We start from the raw sequence: 17,793 nt of genomic DNA, 5'->3' as shown, positions 1-17,793 counted from the left end.
GTGTGGTCAGTGTAACACGTAACAAACTTAAGAAAGTTTGTACATTTGCATCAAACCTTAGCAGCTGTGCTAGACCTAGAGTTATTAGTTAACAAAAAACCGTTTCTACAAATTAATTATAATTTTTAAATACATCTTCACGACCTAAAGTGGTTTTAATCTTCGTAAACTGGTTTTGTTGGCTTGGATTTAGCTTGAATACGATAAACCATAGTATTGAAGAAATGTTGAATGAAGAGATTGGTACCCCCTTGCATATATTTGTGTCTAAATGAAGGTAGAAGATATAAATTTAAGAGCGAGCACAAATCAAGCTAATTTGTTAAACTTGCTACAAAAACCCGAATTTTGTCGCTCTTTTCTCTAATATTTTCTTTTCTTGTTATATTAATAATCTGAACACACATTCATACTAACAAAGATATGCAACTCAACACGGTTTTAGACAAGCAAAAATAAGAGGACGGACACTTCATAATTCAATAACATTTTGTAAGAGATTAATACTAAAAGTTTCAAATATAAAGTTTGAGAGGGGGTGAGTGCTTCGTGGCCCTACGCTCACTTTATCCCTGATGCTCGTCCAATATATTGAGTTATCCGGCCACTTAATATTACGGTTTAGTGGTATTCTTTTTCACTTGTAAGTAAGAGTTCTTGCGTTCAATTCTTGCCAAAGGCGAATTTGAACCACATTATTACTATCCCATTACTAGGCTAAGCTCACCCCCTCTCCCTTAGTGTAAATATTATCGATTGTTACAAAAAAATATTGAGTTATCCAATTCAAATTAATTTTTAACATTGTTAGAGACATTAATCCGGTCATTAATGTAATGGAAGTTTAGGCATATGCCATATACGATTTTGCAATTCACATGCGCAGGACAGATGAGAGATTTTTAGTATATCAGAAACACGGTCCGATGTTCAAATTTAATAATATTATTTGTCGGAAACACGGCTCCATGAAACAATAACCGCACATGCGGTGATAATCTGGTGTAGAAGCAGTGTAAGTCGTAAGTGCTGGGTTCGCCAATTAGGCCCACTAATTATGCAGCATTTATTTATGAGAGGTTTAACAAAACACTTCTGATAGCTTTAACAATCTCTGCTGGACTGGATTACGCTATTAGGTAAAGTCATAAATATTGTGGGGGCTCACCGCTGTCATTGTGCTTTTGTTTTACTTCCGTACAATTTTATTTCATTGTTTTTTCGAATACAAGGTAGGTGGACTAGGTAAGACAACGAGTCACACACACATATATGTGTGTGTGTGTGTATATATATATATATATATATTTTCTTTCTCTGAGTGTACAAAACGTTGTCCGCAATGGTTCTCAAGTGAACGGTTGATTGTACTTCTCCCTGACGTTAAGTGTATCAAAATATTAATAAAATAAATGAAGATGATAAAAGTGTTTCTTTCAATTTTATTTGTTTATTTTACATTGCATAAAATAAAACGTAATAATTATAAATGTTTAGTATGTATGATTTGACTCCTCAGTGTTACGCTATTTCATTTCATCTTTTAAATTATAATTTGGAACACGCATCGGTATATTAAGTGTTATAATAAAAATAGTTGAAATTTTTTTAAATATCAAGTTACTTGTATTATTACACTTAATGTATCGAATCGTATTCGATACACTAAAAAAATTTCTTGCTGGTGTGATCTTCCCACTTGAATTGAATGCACATCTGAGCAGTTGTCATTTCACTATCACATGATTCATAAGCCTGTAATACAAAATGTCATTGTCCTTATTCACCAATATTTTGCAACAACTTTGATTTCTTTTCTTCCTTTTGTTTTTTTTCTTTTTTTTGAAAACTAGGAATTCATATTTCAGGGCAAAGAAGCCAAATAGGGACAAGAAAACTTACCAAGAGGCAAACACCAAGAAAGACCAACCAAGACTAAGGCAGTGAGTAGGGATACAAGCATCATACACTTCCACCAAGTAAAAGTGTCACCCCAAACACCACCACAACAAAGCTAATGAGGACACGGAAGACCATCATTACACAAGACATGAATTAACGAAGATGGGGGCCTATCTGACAAACCCTGACCGAGATCAGGGCGTGCTGGCCATCACACGAAGGTGACGTAGCCATGTGCACGTGCGGAAGCTAATAGAACAGTAATATAAAAGTACGAATAATTAAAAACTAGCATACAAAGTACTAAAACAAGTGCTAGCGTAGTGAGATACAAATTCAGAGCGAGACTATAGCAGTCCAAAAGAAAAGTTGCGACAAAAGTACACCCGAAGGTGACCCTACGCTGGTGAGTATCTGTCAGAAAAGCCGGAAGAACCCTCTGGGAGACCACCGAAACTGCTACTCAACTAGAACCTGGAGGGGCGCAAAACAAAAGCGTGAGTGGGCAAAAACAAAGCTTTCGAAAACCATTTATAAAATACTTTCTAACCCCTCGCCGTAAAACCTGTATACTTCCCAGAAAATATATACACATAATACATATGCCAAACATGCTCAAATAATATGCCATGCCGAAATCTCATAATGATATGCAAGTGCCCAGGTATAAACATATCAATATCATGTAATCTGGCAGCCGGAGTCACCTAACGTGACCTGTACGGCTGCATCTAGAGCTCAAATCTCAACCTCTATATCTAAACCTGCCCACGAGTCGAAACCACCTAAAGTGGTCTGTACGACAGGCCTGGGTGTAAATAAGTGCTACGATCACGTGAAGACTGGGCGAATAATCGCGGGTCACCTACGAGTCGGAACCACCTAAAGTGGTATGTACGACAGGCTTGTGCACCTACCTTGAATCCAAGGTGAGCATAAGGTGCGGGAGGTGAACATCACGTGAAGGACTGTGCCCTGGCCACGGGCGGGAGCACTAACACCGGGGGTGCAGGTTATGAGCTCTCTAACTATCTCAAACCACTACTGAAACATAAACGTGAATAACGCTTACCTAGCACTTACCTGTGCGTCACAGCACCCAATATGCATATGTATAAATATATGCAACTAATAACGTACCCAACGATACACGAAAAACGATAATGTAATGCATGGCATAAACACTTAACCCTTTTTAATCAAATTCTGGGAATAAAAATGTATATAGGTATATACGGAAAACAAAAGCCCACTCACTGGTATGTGGAAGGGTCGTAGCCCCCCTGCCTCGAGTGCGAACGCTCGTCCTCGGGGTATGTGTCACCTATATGCGAAACAACTATAAAAACGTTAACTTTAAAGCACATAACCTAACTTTCGTAATAACTTCTCATACATTGCTCAAATTGGACAATTGAATATATCAACGTGCTCTACACAACCTCAGGATCACAACCATATTTTTAGAAAAATTTTCCTCCGCCGCACGCGCCCCCACGCACCGGCCAAGGCACGGCCACACGCAGGCACGTGCGGCACACACTGACGGCGTCAACTGACGCCGTTAGGAATATTCCTTCAGTTTTGACAGATTCCGTTAACGGCGTCAGGAATATTTCGTCAGACTTGACGGAATATTCCGTCACCTTCTCCGGCGAACCTCCGGCGCCGTCGCCGGCGCCGGAAAACTGGAAAAATTTCAAATCGTGTTTTCTCACTCGTTTTTCAATCATTCTTCGTGATTTTTGCACCAAAATGAAGCCTAGGACTAGTAGAACACAAATATACTACTTTTAAGGGCTAAAAACCACACGATTTTACCTGTGCAAACTGTCCAAAACCGGCCAACTTTGAACACAACGATCCCGACGTCCAAACTCGTCCAACGAAGTACTTCTAAGCTCCTTGGGACCTCACTAAGACAACTATGAGCTTCAAAATCCCAAAAACAAGCTAGATTAAATTTGCATGAACAGTACACAAAACTGCCATCGTCGAATCGACGTGAAAACGACGGATTTCTTACCTGAAAATGGTATAGCTGCACTCGCACGAGCCTCACGAGTTCAAATGTGGTCCTGGTTCCTTCGATCTGTGACGTTTTGGTGTGATGGTGTGTTTGTCCGTACGTTTACAGAAGAAAGAAGGGAGAGAGAGAGACACGGGACAGAGACAGAGGGAAAGGGAGAGTGTGTGTGTGTGTGTGGCCCAACACATGCCAACAACACACAAAACAACCAACCAACATGACGGAAACAAACCAGGGGCAAAATGGTCATTTCGCATGTACGTTTTAATAATCCCGGGACGGGATGTCACACTATCGACCCAAACAAAATTGCACATCTCCGTAAGATCAGCCGATGTAAGAACATCCGTTGCACAATTGGCTGATCTTGGCACCCAAGACCAACGACAGATCTGGAAAGCCTCACTCAACCGTCGGACCATTGCCAAGATGGGGAAAGCCTCCCAACTGCCATTATCAATAGGACCACTGAGACAAGAAATCGCTTCAAGAGAATCAGATTCAAAAATAACAAAACTAACACCCAACGAGACACCCAACTCGTAACCCGCCAGAGGCCTCATTCGTCATCACAATAAGTTGTGGTTGTGGAAGGTAGAAGTCTCTAGCATTTAAAGTGGGACAATGGGGATAGAAATCTGTTACGTTGACAAAATTTAAGACTGTTCCATTTTCACATATAGATCTGGATGAGAAGAGAAGAAGAGAGCCCCATTTTTCTCTCTTTTCTTTAAAACAAATGCATCTAGATTTATCATTTACAAATACAACTACCTTGTTTAACCATGTACAGTACAACTTATGGTAGCTAATTATTTGTGTTAAAATATTACTATGAGGTGGTCTAGTTATTGGCGACGAATTTCAGACCTGTATTTTATATGACACATCATAGGTTCAAATCGTAGCAGTGGTGGTCAGGGAGAGGCTGAAATGCCTTAGTGAATCTTCTTGGCCTAAAAAAATGTGGACCAACGTGACAAAGCCACCAACTAGTCATTTTTAAAGAAAATATATTTGTGTTAACCATGTACGAATTGTCAATATTTTGCAATGCCTTCAATCATGTGAATGTAACTAAGTGATTGATTGTCTTGGTGGTTAGAGTCTTCTCTTTAATTTGATGTGCCCGAATTCAAACCCTCCCCCTATTTCTCTTAATTTAACGAGCCATTGAACATTGATTTTTTGTTGGGCTAGATATATTTTACACCATCAACGTTAGAAGTCATTTTTAAAATGGGTCACATAGTTTTAGTTTTTGCACATTACACCCCATCCTTTTAAAATGTGTCAATTATTAACAATCAAAGCATGACTCACCCTCCAAACCCACTAACCAGACCACAGAAAACTGGGTTTAGGTCGAAGCTATCCAAATTGTACAGCACCGCACCATACAATGATCAAATTGGGGATCTCTATTAATTAAAAAAAAAAAAATGGTGGGTCAGGCCCGTTTGTTCCAAATTACCGGGCTAGCCCAATCTGCTATGATATCCATGTTGGGTTGGGCCTGCGCAAGAGTGAAATTTGCCGTAGTAAATGATTTTGTTTTGGAGGGTGAGCAATAATAATTTTATTTTTTTAATACCAATCAGGTAAATCATTTCTGATAGTTGTTGTTAATCAGCAAAAGATAACAGAATTACAGAATTCATTAATAAGAGAAAATACAACACAAACAAGTGACATTTTTCAGTGTGCCAATAACACACAGGGTACACCAAATATCATAATACAAGTAATTAGATACTTGAAGAAAAAAAATTTAATTACTTGTATTATAACACTTGATGCATCAAACCGTATTTCAGACACTGCAAAACTTCTCCAAAAACAACAATACAAGCAAGCAACGACATCATAAACATAAGAAAACTTAATTCCAGTGGGAGCACAAGGTTGTGCAGATTTTTTCTGAATTTCCGAAAGACTCATCCTTCCAGTTCGAAGCGGAGATCTTCTCTTCTGAGACTCTTAAATGGACAACTACTGTTGTCTTAAGCCCACGAAGCTTTTGTTTCAATAGCTCGACTCTCGGAGCAAGGGTTGCTTACAACGGCATGTTGTACTGGGGGAGCATGTACGACGGATTTGTTATTGGGATGGATCCCAGCTCAATTAGTAATAACACAACAAGCTCTACAAGTAATAGCACTGGTGATACAAATATTAATTGTTGCTTCATTGGTATGCCTAAAGATGATCTGGTCACTCTCACTACAAGATTTGAATCTCTAGGTGTGTGTAACAGAGCTAGAGGAGGTACGTGTCTGCGAAAGTGCCAGTTAGCTCATAATCGAGCGAATGATCTGAGTGTTCGGGAGTTGATAGATGATGATCAGGTTGACAACTCTGCAGGCAAATGGTGTTTGGTAGGCAGCGGTTTCGTATCCAGAATGGTTATGCGAAATGCTTTGACCAACACAGTAGGGGTGCTTGCTTTCGACCTAAATAGTGAAGATATCTTATATCTAGAACTCAATGAACACAATGTCATGTGCAACATTCGTGCAAGAAAGGTAATTAAGACTACTAGGTCACTCCGGTTAATTATGCTCCAGTAATAACTCAGCGATGGCTGTCTTCCCATTTGCGCTCCCATGGTGGCTGACACAAGTTACTAGACATAAATCGGGCTCTAGTACTTCGAATCATGTGGCTGAAGCAGGTAAGAAGAGGAAAGCCAATGACGAAGACACGATAGTGAACAACAATCAAAGCGCAGCAGAAGATATGTTGAAGAGAAAAAGGTACAACTTTCATGCGGACAAATGATTTAAGAGTGGAATCTTTGGCAGTACTAATAGTACCAGTACAAGATCAATTGGAGGAGAGCAGGTAGTTTAGTCGGCAGCCGGCATGGTTACTTGGTCTGAAATTCTGAATCTGATGATTGATTTATAGGTATACCATTGTCTTTTGAATCTTGCTCATCTTACACAATGTTATGTGCAAGCTTCTTTTCTAATTATCTAGGCAAAATATTCGATCCTGATCCGACCAATGGTGACAGGTCGCTGGACATTCCTTGGCACCAAAGTTACCTTGATACTGCCATCATCGTCGGCTCCCAAGTCCTCCAGCAAGTCCGAAATCCCAAGATGCAGGCTGGTTTTAACCTTTTTCTTAGACTGTGGCAAAAACACCAAGCTCCCTGCAAACTCGGACTTGTCAGGTCGACTCAGCGAGTCCTCATCATCGTTCACATGCACGTCGAACTTGAGCACCTTGTCTGACACAAACTCAATCCCTTCAATCGCCAACACCTCCTCTTCCTCCTCCTTGTCCTTCTTGCTCCTCGACCTCCTCGGCCGCGGCACGATCACGCTCACCACAGAGTCCAAAACTATTGGCAACTCACTACTCTCCACCAAAACTACCTATTGAAAAAAATACAGAATATAATTGCTAAATTTTAATCACTCATGATTCAACAAATTAAATATGCAATTTAATTTATGCATAGAAACATGAAAATTGTTCGAGGCAAATGTTTAACACTCTATTCTGAACACAGTTCACTACCTTTTTTGATGCCTCTGCCGCGTCTGCTGGCCTTGTTAGGTTATGAGTCCCCAAGGCAAGTCCTCCAAGACCAAGGAGAAGATTTCTCCTATCCAATTTTACCAGACAAGTTTGCGGATCTTGATTAAGGTTTTGGTCACTGTTGATTGTTGTTGCTTTACATGAACCTCTAAGATTTCTGACTAAGGAGATCTGGGATTTGTTTGGGAAGATGTGAGGGAGTGAAGGGGCGATGGCGCAAGTGGTAATCTTGGTGTTGGATGATAGTGGAAGAGAAGAAGCCATGGTTTTTGTTTCCTTTTTGTCAAGGGCTATGTATGGATGAACAATTTATGTCATTTGCAGTGTCTAATCACATTTACAGCCACACGTTCTACGTAGCCATTAGTCTAGATAAGGACGAGACTTTTTGTCATCAGGGCCTACTTTTGACAAAGTCGAATCCGGATCCTCGCTAGATCATCTTTATGAGAATTTTTGAAATTCGTAAATTATGTTCGTTTATTGTATATTGTGTTATTAAAATTTATTTTAAATATTTTATTTAAAATTAAACATAAACAATACTTGATAAAAACTGATCGCATGATATATAATAAATGAACACTATTCACCAATTCAAAGATCATCACCAAAAAAAGCCAAAGATGATCATGTTGGGTCAAAATCACACCCACTTAAAAAATTCATTTACTTTTTTTTTTTTTTTTTTTTTAATACGGCACTTCATGTCATGTTAATTTGTTCACTTAAGACATACATAACGATAGCTTTTTGCATTCAAGTCCTACACCAACCCACTTGGTTGGATCATGATGCATTGATTCTCGTCATCTTTAGCTTCATTGTGTAAACTTTACTGTAATATGATGATGAAGAAGAAGAAGTAATGAAGAAGATATCAGAGATAGCTTGGAGAAGAGAGAGACAGAGAGAGAGAGAGATTTCAATGATTAATACTCAAGAATTTCATTACATTTTCTGTTAGAGATACTTACATACTTATATTCTTTTTCATTACTAAAGCTGATCTCTTAAGCTACCTTATAACTACCTAATCTAACAACCTTTCTTATCTAATGACAAATGACATCTTATTGACCATTGGATCCCTATCACTATCCTCAACACATTGGACGAGTAGCGTTACACAAACAACTATGCTTAAGGATTTCTACTTTTTTCGGCTATAGTTTGTCAAAACTTGTGTACTTTAAAGAGCTAAATCACTCATTTTGCACTACTTTTCTTGTAATCAAAAGAAAATTAAAGCCATGTTTAAGGCGAAATCTTAAAGTGATCCTAAATTTTAAGAACATTTAGCATTTTCTATAAGTGCTTCTTCAATAAGCACTTTTAACATCACCAAACCGACACAAGATCGTACAAGCAAATTGGGCAGATATCAAAAGCTTAGGCCGGCCCAATCATTAACATGACTATGTTCCACCACTATGAGCCCAACTTTTTATTTTCTTAAAAGTAATCAGTTGTTGAATCTCGATGCGAACGCGATTTCATTTGTTGCCCTATTCTGTTCTTTTCTCAGTCGTACTACATTTGCACTGCAAACCAAATTGTACTACATCTTAGATGTACAAGTACCAGTGAGTACTAAATTCTAGTACTCCAACTTTGATTATATTGCATCAACACCTATAAATACATCATCTCTCTATTACCATCGCAGCAGAAATCAGCTCAGCAACTTTACCACTTTAACTTCAAGTAAGTTTTTCATTTGATCTTTGTTCCGTTTGATTTATTCACTTCAAATGCTAGAAACAAAGAGCGGAGTGCATAGGAGGAAATTTTCACACTCTCGTTTTTTCCTTATGCACTGCTTTTGTTTCTGTCAATAGTTAATCTGAGCATTTTTTGTCAGGAATTGGAGACGATCCAATGCAGTATTATGGTTTGAGTTCGTCGTTCCCGTCGATCGAATGAGCCTGCCTGAATTTATGGCATCCACAATCGGCACCAACTTCATCACCGGAGTGCTACTTTCATCACCTTCAGCTTCCAAGTCCTCCAACAAGTCCCTTGTCCTTGAACTTATGTTACCACTTCGATCTTATATATTTTGTTAAGCACATGCAAGCTATGCACAAACAAAACCTGGGACGCCATTTTTTATATCTTGGCACCAAAGTTACCACCCGACTGTTATCGCATTCAACTCATCCTCCAACAAGTCGGTTATTTCTATGCGCAACCTCTTAATTTTCGATACAATTAACATAGAAATCATATAAATAGAAAATAGTTTGCGTATAGAAATAAAGGACTTGCTGTGGGATGAGTTGAAGATGATAGCAGTCTGGTGGTAGCTTTGGTGCCAAGGAAAACAAGATGGTCACCTTAATTTTTTTTTTTCTTGGTATGCATTAGTAAATTTAGTGATAGAAATCAATGTATACTGACGTGAGAATATGGTATTGTTTGATTGAGGATGAAACTTGAGAAATGAAATAAACATGCAAATATTTGATTCTATCTACTTATTCTCTCATAACTTGTTGATTTTGTGGTATCAATAACGTTCACAGATAGATTCAATTACAATTGACTTTACTTTATGGTAAAAGTAAATGTCAAAATAGCTTCAACCATTAACCATAAGGAACAGGACATGGCTAATTCGAATTAGACTATCCTAACATCATATCGATTCTCTGTTACCTAAACATATTGATATTGACACAATATAAGCGATACGCTCTGATTTAAGCAGTTGGATTCAAAATTTTCTCATTGGTAAGAGAATTTAGATTTCGTTTAATTGCTTGGGGCGGCGAGGATTTATTTCTTTTTCTTTTTATTCAATAATTATTTGGACTCCCTTTCTCTTTTATTCATGTTCTTCACCAAGAAGTAAATAACTGTAAATAAAAAGAGAAGAAAAAGTCGCACTTAAAAAAGAAAAAAAAAAGGTAAAAAAAGTGGGTGTTTTGTGGACTCTTGATTTGCAACAACGATTGTAACATCAAACGCTTTTATATTCATTTCGTTTCTCTGTCTCTGTCTCCGCGATTTGTGTTGGGGTTTTGGACGAAATTCGAGCTCGAGAGAGAAAGAGGGGTTTTGGGGGATGGCTTTAACGTTTTCAGCCCATGACAAAAAGTCAGGCAAATGGGCAAGTATTCCCCAAAAGATGGAAAACCCAGCTCCAGCCCATGACAAAAAGCCGGGCAATCTGTGGGCCCAGCAGTGCCGGACTGCCCAATCAGGCGATTGGTGCCCGACCTTGTACCCGATTGCAACACCAAAATAAATTGTGAGTGCAGAATTTGATTTCACTAATAATTTATCAATCCGTAATCTTGATGTTAAATGCAAGTCCAAATAAAGTTCCCATAACTTAGCAATGAGAATCTCACGTGTGCCCAATTGGCGCAAAACCTTGAAATCCTTTTATAATATTATTACAGGTTTAGGTTTATAATAGGGTTTAGAAACTTTACAATTGGTGTGGAAATTTTGTTAAATTAATGGTAAGGACATGATTTTTCTGTGGAGATTAAGCCAAATGTCAACTAGGAACTTGAGTTGAGACTTGAGATTCACCCTCACATTATTGAAATTCAAAATCTCAAAAGCCGAAGGAAGGACGAAAAGTCTCATAAGATGTGTATGTCATCAACGTTCTACTCGAATCGCAGGAACATGTTTCATTTCCAAATTTCCAATTTGGCGTTAACTGGAACGAGGAGGAAACACACACCGATAGCTTAAGTTATTAGAACCATCAGTTTCTTTTACAGTTAAGCTACATTGTTGTTTGACCTGTCGAGCAATTTCAGTCGAACTGATGCACATGTTACTTCATGTATTATCTCTCCCTTGCAGGCCAAGACACACACTCAAGCAAATTCGATCCATCATTTCTGTTCTTATTGGCAAGTCAAGCTCTGATAATGGTGGCAAGTCGATGCTTGTGCTGTGGAAAGGCATTGAGACCCAGCGGATCTCGATCATGGGCAGTCATGCAATTCATTACCAGCTGGTAAGTACTCCTCATATAATCCCTTCATTCTCTGAGATCATGCTTGGTTTATAATCTTTACACTTTCAAGATCAGCATCTTAATATCACTTGTTGTCGAAAGATATATGCTTTTCTTAAATTTCAATTTCAGACTTCAGATTTACTGGTGTCGAATTGAAAACTTCAGGGTGTTTTTTCTTATTTCTGAGGGATGCCTCTCGCCGGTTCAGTGAGAAATGCATACCGCACGAAGTACCGGACTGTGTTTATGAACGACAAACTTTCATGTGAGACAATGATGAAATGAATCTTCGGAGCCGGGGCTGCATTTGTCGTCCTCACAGTCATATTCTCAGAGCTTTACTATGTTAGTTATTCCAGGGCTAACAAATCCCCGGCTGCCTATAGCAGAGACACCGGCGTGAGGATGCAGAACCTCTAGAGCAGAAACCAATTGGAGGGAAGTGAGAGTGATCTTGTATTATCACTTGTAGTTGGTTGACTAATAGCTGCAGGCCTATCTTATATATGAGTATGGACTAAGTAAGTTAATTAACGGGCCATATGATTGAATATTTGAAATGCTAGTGATTTATGTATGATATTTGGAGTTTTATGTCTCTTTAAATTTACTAATTTGGAGTTCAGTGTCCTATTACCACGAGGCTCGTTCGACGGATGGAACTGGATGAGATTAGAATTGAGTCCAAGTCAGTGTTATAGTCTCACTCCTCTCGGTGGAACTTGTAACTAAGACACGGTACATTGGATTGTTGTCCAGTTTAACTAGTCCAGTTCCAGTTCCAGCGTCAAACAACGGCCAAGACAATAGTCCACTAGCCCTCATCAGACATTCGAAAATGGATGGCCCGTTCCAAACCGAGCCCCCAAACTAGTATCTGGCATTTGTCCGGTGCCTCAGTCCATTCCTAGATCAATTTTGCTCCCTCACTTTACAGCACAAGCATTGGACTGGTGCTTTTGGAGCCATCCATCGATGGCAATTTGCTTCATAATCCTAATTATTTTACAGATGGATCTGAGGAAACGTAGGTTTGAAGCATCAAAACATGATCTATTTTTAACAAAAAGAAAAATATGTCTTAGAACTGTGGCCCCAAATGCACATGCTAAATCCGCGTCTTTAGAACTGGAGTGAGAGTATGAGAATAGGACCACTTCGAAACGATCTGGATATTAGGGCTCAATCTTACAACTTTATGAGAAAGTTCTAAAAGACGGTAGGCGCTAGTCGGGCGGCGGGTTAAGCGCTAGTCGGGCAGCGGCCTTGGGTCTAGCGCCTAGGCGCCTATGCGGACTAGGCGGATTTAAGTAAATCAATTATATTTCATGTAAATAAGTGTTGTTCATACTTAAAAAATATATATTTTCATCATAAACTACAAAATAGAATGACATATATATTATGAAGTATTGGAACACAATGAAAACATAGGGAACAAGCATATAATGTGTGTTCATTTAACTATTCAGCAAGTCTCTTACAATTTATTGCCAAAAAAAAAATACAAAATGAAAGTTATATATTTTCTATCTAAGTGAGTCGCAACCTAAGCGGGTATGGGCGGGGTAGGCGGGTGCCTCATCAGGTCTAGGCGCTATTTCTTAATTTTCAAATGCCTAGGCATTAATCGGGGAGGTAGCCAGCTACCTAACACCTAGGCGGCGCTAGGCAGGGATTTTTAGAACAGTGCTTTATGAAGGATCAAATACACAACACCAGGAAGGGAATAATAAAACAATTAAATATGGAACGGGTCGTGAATTTTCACTCTCGTTTTCTTCTCGTGTAATTCTTATTCTGTTTTTTTATTCTCTTTTGATTCATTCAAGCCATGTGCTAAAAAAAATGAAGAAGTGCACAAAAATCATTAAATATAATTAAAAAAAACATAAAAATTGTGTTATAAAATTACTTTACAACCCAAACTCTGTAGGGACTAGAACCATTGGCCATAAAATATGGGGAAACAAATCTGTGCAAGTTTATTCAGTTGTCCAAATATACATACATATCTTTCAAGAATCTTTCATCACATTCTGTCCTTCGCCCTGCTGTGTAGGAGTCCCCATTTCCATTCCTATCACAAACCACTCACCCAAATTTCAATAAAAATAAATAAAATAAAATCAATAAACCAATTAGTTCTATATCATTGAACCAAAAAAAAAAAACCCTAATATAAACCTTTACATGCATGTATTTGCTTCTTCCATCAGGTTAAAGAAAATCAAAGAGCAATCAAGATAAGAGTTACAAACTTACAAATTAATACATATATATATAATTTTTTCAAATTAAATATCTCGAAGCTGAAACCTAAGGACAAGGACAGCTTCAAACAGTCTACATCACTCTTTAGAAATTACAAGATTGAGAGAGCAAACTACCAGAAATTATATCACCCGAAGATCGCAAAATGTGACAAACTGAAAGTGACACATCAAGAGAACGGGGAGACTGTTTCTGTGTCGTAGATTTCTCACACACACGCAATTCAAATTAACATACCGCTAATGAAGATGGCTAATTCTTTAATTTTACGGTTTCATGTGATCAGAAGAATCATCCCAATGAGGCAAGTTGAGATCAGTAGAAACGAGGGTTTCAATGTCTTCCCAATTCCAGTCATTCGAGTACACATCCGTGGCGGCGTTACTTGTGGAAGGGGCTTTCCAATTGGGCTGCTGAGGAAGAATATTTGGCATGATGCTTGTAATGGTTGGCTCCTCTACGGTGGCTTTGAACTGATCTTCGGTGCCAGCGTAGTTATAAACGTTTAAGGATTGCAAAGATGTTGAGATTGAAGAGAAGTTTGTGTCAAAGGAACTTGAAGTAGTAGTATTAATTGAGCTTGAGAAGGGATCAAAGTTTATTAGGTTTCTACTTTGATGAAGAAAAGGCAAAGTAGTAGCACTACTTAAACCTGCTGATGAAAATATGATTGTGTTGTCCAAATTCTGTTGCGGAAGCGAAGATTGGGGACCGATAAGCGCGTGATAGAGAGCTTGCGCCGTGGTTTTTTGCTCATGATGATCCTCGATCGTCGCACTGTTTGCGGCGGTTGTGGCAGCTGCTTCCGAGGGAGAATTGTTTGATGACTTTTTGTGGCGCTTGTTTTTGCGGACGCCGCCAACGGGGACGTTTCGCAGAGTCCCACCTTTTGTCCAGTGCCTCTTGCAAGCTCTGCAGAAGTGTCTTGGCTGTGACTTGTTGTAGTTATTGTAGTAGCAAAACTTTGTGTTCATTGATTCACATCTCGGACACTTCAACGGCTCAGATTGCTGCTGCTGATTTTGTTGCTGCTGCCTCCTGACGGCGGTTGGTGGTTTTGGCAGCTGAAACGTCTGAACTTGCAGCAAGCTTGTCTGACTCCAATCCATCCCGTTACTGTTGACCTGCTTAGTACTCAATCCCATCTCCTCAAACCCTCTCAAAACCCGAAACAACGAATCGATTACGAGTAACCCGAAGGAAGATGAAGATCAAGGAACAAGTGTTTGATTTTTCTTTTTCTTCTTCTGGTATACTTATATCTAGCCCTTGAAACGCAGACGTCGAAAAGAGAAAGCAGTCTGAAGAAGTTGACGAGGATGAGACTAGCTAGGGTTGTTTATAAGCAAAAGGGTAGCGCTTTGATCGGAGGAAATGAGTGATTCTGGTTTCAGGTGCAATGAAATGCCTAGGAAGCTCCTGAGAAGTGAGCATGTCTAAGTTGAGTCTCCTTATCTCAATAATTTTAATATATATGTATATGTAAGTGTGTGTGTATATATGTGTATATAACTATTAATGATATAGTGAGAAGAATATTAAGATATGATGATGGAAGAGGAAAGGTTTTTGTATGGTCGAGGATAGTTGTGATTGATAGATGTGTGGGGTTTGGTACTGGTGGGTGGTGGCAACCCTATAAAATTATGCAAACTTAGGTGACAATCAATAGTACCATACTACCATGCTCTTATATATTCCTTACTCATCACCCCCACAATTTTATAGAAACAAATATTCAAGGACTAAAGTAATATACGAGAAGAAACAGCGCGGAGGAGACAAAGAGAAAGAGAGAGAAAATTACTTAACCTCGAAGGTGAAAGTGGGTTGTTAACATCTGGCTACCTTCAGCACCATTGATAGTGCTTTATACGTTGGCTATGTAAACAGAACATATACAACGGCGTTTGTGTATGGAATACTATATAGAATAGTTTAACAAGAGTATACCATAAAATACAGTGGTGTATGTGATGCATCGTTTTACAAAAGATTAGAATGTTTGGATTAAATCAAACAAATTCAGCTAACAACTAAAGCGATTATAACATTTTGATGTTAATAATTATGCTTGTGTATAAGTTTAATTTATCACATTGAGTAACTAAATAAAAGGTTTAGACTCAAGCTAAACATGAAATATAAAATATTGTCACATCAATTGATGTATTACTCTTATTATTATCACGTCACGTCGTCAACTACTATTGTTCTTAAAATCAAGCTCACTAGTCCTAGATGACATTATGTGTGACAGTACCATATACAATAATATAATTTGAGAAAATTTGGCAATGAAAATATATACATGGACATAAAAAGGAAAAAAGTACACTAGGATCCATGGACTAGCTAGCTCGACTTGTTGGGGGATCAAATTTTGTAGAGGGGTGGCGTGTAGACCCAATTTTGCTGGGACAAATTGCACAGTCGAGCATCACGTGGTCACAAGTGGGGCATTTGTATTACAATATTTGGATGGTTTTGATGACCCTGTGGCCCTATATACATGTGATTACATGTTACAGGTTGGCCTTATGTGTTCTAATCACATCCATGCACCATGCAAATATGTGCAATGTAGCTACAAAGTATGTGGTCCTTGCAAGGGGCAATAGTTAATCTCTAAACCTAGACTCTAATTTCTGTGTATCTCTGTTTTTTATTTATTCTTTATTTATTTTATTAGATGGTCATACATAAATATGCATATGCAGAGAAGAAAATGAGTGTGTAATAATAATTTTTTTATGCAAATTGTGTTCAAGAACAATTGTCGTCTATGATATATTTAAACTCGATGTGTCTTTATCACTTGGTAATGGTGTACATTCCTTTTCACTTGTAAATAAGAGGTTTTAGATTCAATTATTATCAAAGGCAATTTCGAACCAAATTATTATAACTAGTCTATTGTGAGGTTTAGACATCTCCCTATCTCTTTACATAGATAATATTTTAAAAAATTTACATGTCTTAATTTGTAACAAAGACGAGATTGAGTACCACTATATTGAGAAATGTTGCTCTCTCAAAGTGGGACTCTCCATAGATCATTTGACACCTCACAGTTTAACGTTAATTCTCATGTCAACATTAATATTTAAAAAAATTTATCATGCCCTTAATTTGTAATAAAGTGGAGATTGAGTACCACTATATTGAGAAATGTTGCTCTCTCAAAGTGGGACTCTCCAAGAACCCTCCAACACATCATAATTTAACGTTAATTCTCATGTCAATATTAATATTTTAAAAAATTTAGCATATCTTTAATTTGTAATAAAGTGGAGACTGAGTACCAATATATTGAGAAATGTTAAAGTTAAATTGTGAGGTGGCAGAGAATCGAGCAAAGTCCCACTTTTGAGAGTTTCCTTAGCATATCTCATATCAAGTGTCATAATATAAGTGGTTGGATACTTGTAACAAAAAAAATTCAACCACTTGTATTATAACACTTAGTGTAACGAGCTTACTCCCGTCATATTGAAAAATTTCTCATTAACTTAATTATGAGCAAAGAGTGAATTAATTATTTATGATGAGTTTATATTATCATCATCAATGGATGAAGGTTTGGCCGTCGAACATATAAGACCACGAGATCCACATACGTATGAATATGATGAAGGCACCAAACTTATTAAATAATTTGAAGCAAATTCCAATCTTTGTTAGATGTTGAAATCAAACTTGTTCGATCGAGTGGTTTTGTTAGGTAAAGGTTCTTGTTTACATGGTCGTCTCCCACACATTTTAATTAATTAATTAAAAAGTTTACGACAGAACATGTCGTAAACGAATTAAACTTAAAAAAAGAATACCAAAGTTTAAAATTAATTAAGCAAAAGAATAGTCTTATTAACCAAAGAAACGAAGCCATCGTACCACATTGATTCATACTTTAATAATATAATATTTAACAATTCAATCTCAGTGACCAAATGAAGAATTCCAAAAGCTTAAAACGCATGCCAACACTTTTATTTGTTTTTATGGTTTACAATCGTTGTCAGACTAATTAAATTATTAAGATGGATTA

General features: G+C 37.9%; 2 protein-coding genes and 1 long non-coding RNA gene across 3 annotated transcripts; 1 reads left to right on the top strand and 2 right to left on the bottom strand.

The window, feature by feature from the left end:
- Positions 1 to 6,810: 6,810 nt before the first annotated feature.
- Positions 6,811 to 7,805, bottom strand: LOC137729003 (polyphenol oxidase latent form, chloroplastic-like). The gene is made up of 2 exons (XM_068467820.1): positions 7,463 to 7,805; positions 6,811 to 7,317 (listed from the first exon to the last, which is right to left on the bottom strand). The coding sequence occupies exons 1-2, from the start codon at positions 7,745 to 7,747 to the stop codon at positions 6,910 to 6,912; spliced, it is 693 nt and encodes a 230-aa protein (XP_068323921.1). The 5' UTR covers positions 7,748 to 7,805; the 3' UTR covers positions 6,811 to 6,909.
- Positions 7,806 to 9,026: 1,221 nt separating this feature from the next.
- On the top strand, positions 9,027 to 9,958 carry LOC137730353 (uncharacterized). Its single transcript, XR_011068121.1, has 2 exons — positions 9,027 to 9,190; positions 9,348 to 9,958. It is a non-coding gene; the product is annotated as an uncharacterized lncRNA (long non-coding RNA).
- A 3,780-nt stretch (positions 9,959 to 13,738) lies between these two features.
- LOC137730346 (dof zinc finger protein DOF1.4-like) lies at positions 13,739 to 15,368 on the bottom strand. Its single transcript, XM_068469410.1, has one exon. It carries the CDS (start codon positions 14,888 to 14,890, stop codon positions 14,012 to 14,014), a length of 879 nt encoding a protein of 292 aa, XP_068325511.1. The 5' UTR covers positions 14,891 to 15,368; the 3' UTR covers positions 13,739 to 14,011.
- Between the last annotated feature and the right edge of the window lie 2,425 nt (positions 15,369 to 17,793).

Source organism: Pyrus communis, chromosome 3 (assembly GCF_963583255.1).
Source record: "Pyrus communis chromosome 3, drPyrComm1.1, whole genome shotgun sequence".
Classification (NCBI taxonomy): Eukaryota; Viridiplantae; Streptophyta; class Magnoliopsida; order Rosales; family Rosaceae; genus Pyrus; species Pyrus communis.
The sequence above is the reverse complement of the archived record's forward strand: the minus strand, read 5'-3'. Positions and strand labels throughout refer to the sequence as shown.